At 51.5% G+C, this 485-nt stretch overlaps 1 protein-coding gene across 1 annotated transcript; it reads left to right on the forward strand.

Annotated features, from left to right (window-relative positions):
- Positions 1–20: 20 nt before the first annotated feature.
- Positions 21–469, forward strand: PHALS_06505 (uncharacterized protein; the record flags this gene model as incomplete). Its single annotated transcript, XM_024719798.1, has 1 exon — positions 21–469. A coding segment is annotated over one exon (449 nt), but the record flags the coding sequence as incomplete, so codon positions are not given.
- Positions 470–485: the final 16 nt, after the last annotated feature.

Genomic DNA, 485 nt, shown 5'->3' on the forward strand with positions numbered 1-485 from the left:
AGGACCCCGACAAAAACTACATGCCGTTCGATGTTCTCGCAACATCGTGCCAGTTTGACGCGAAACAAGACGACAACTCCAGCATGGTGGTTTTGCCGGCGTGGCGTGATGCTGACCTCCTGCAGTACGCGAAGTTAACGGACTGGGTTACTGAAACTGGTCTACGCAAGGTCAAGCGGAAGAACACACCATATTCAAAAATTGCTAAGGAGCAGTACTTCTATAGTGGCGGCAGCTTGCGCGAGTTCTGTAAAAAACGGAGCTCGCTTGAAGAGCGTGTAGCGAGAGACTGCCGTGCCGTGGGAAATGGTCAAGCGTTTGACTTGGTGTACAACTATGGTGGGGGACAAAGCAAGAGCCAAGTGGATCGTTTGCGGCGTCACTACATCACTGACTGGAACCGAGAAGTGGAATACCATGACAGTCGATGGTGGAAGCTATCTGTGGATTCCGGATATGTGCTGAGCCAGTTGGGGCGGAAAATT

This window comes from Plasmopara halstedii (assembly GCF_900000015.1).
Source record: "Plasmopara halstedii genome assembly, contig: Scaffold_3018, whole genome shotgun sequence".
NCBI lineage: Eukaryota > Oomycota > Peronosporomycetes > Peronosporales > Peronosporaceae > Plasmopara > Plasmopara halstedii.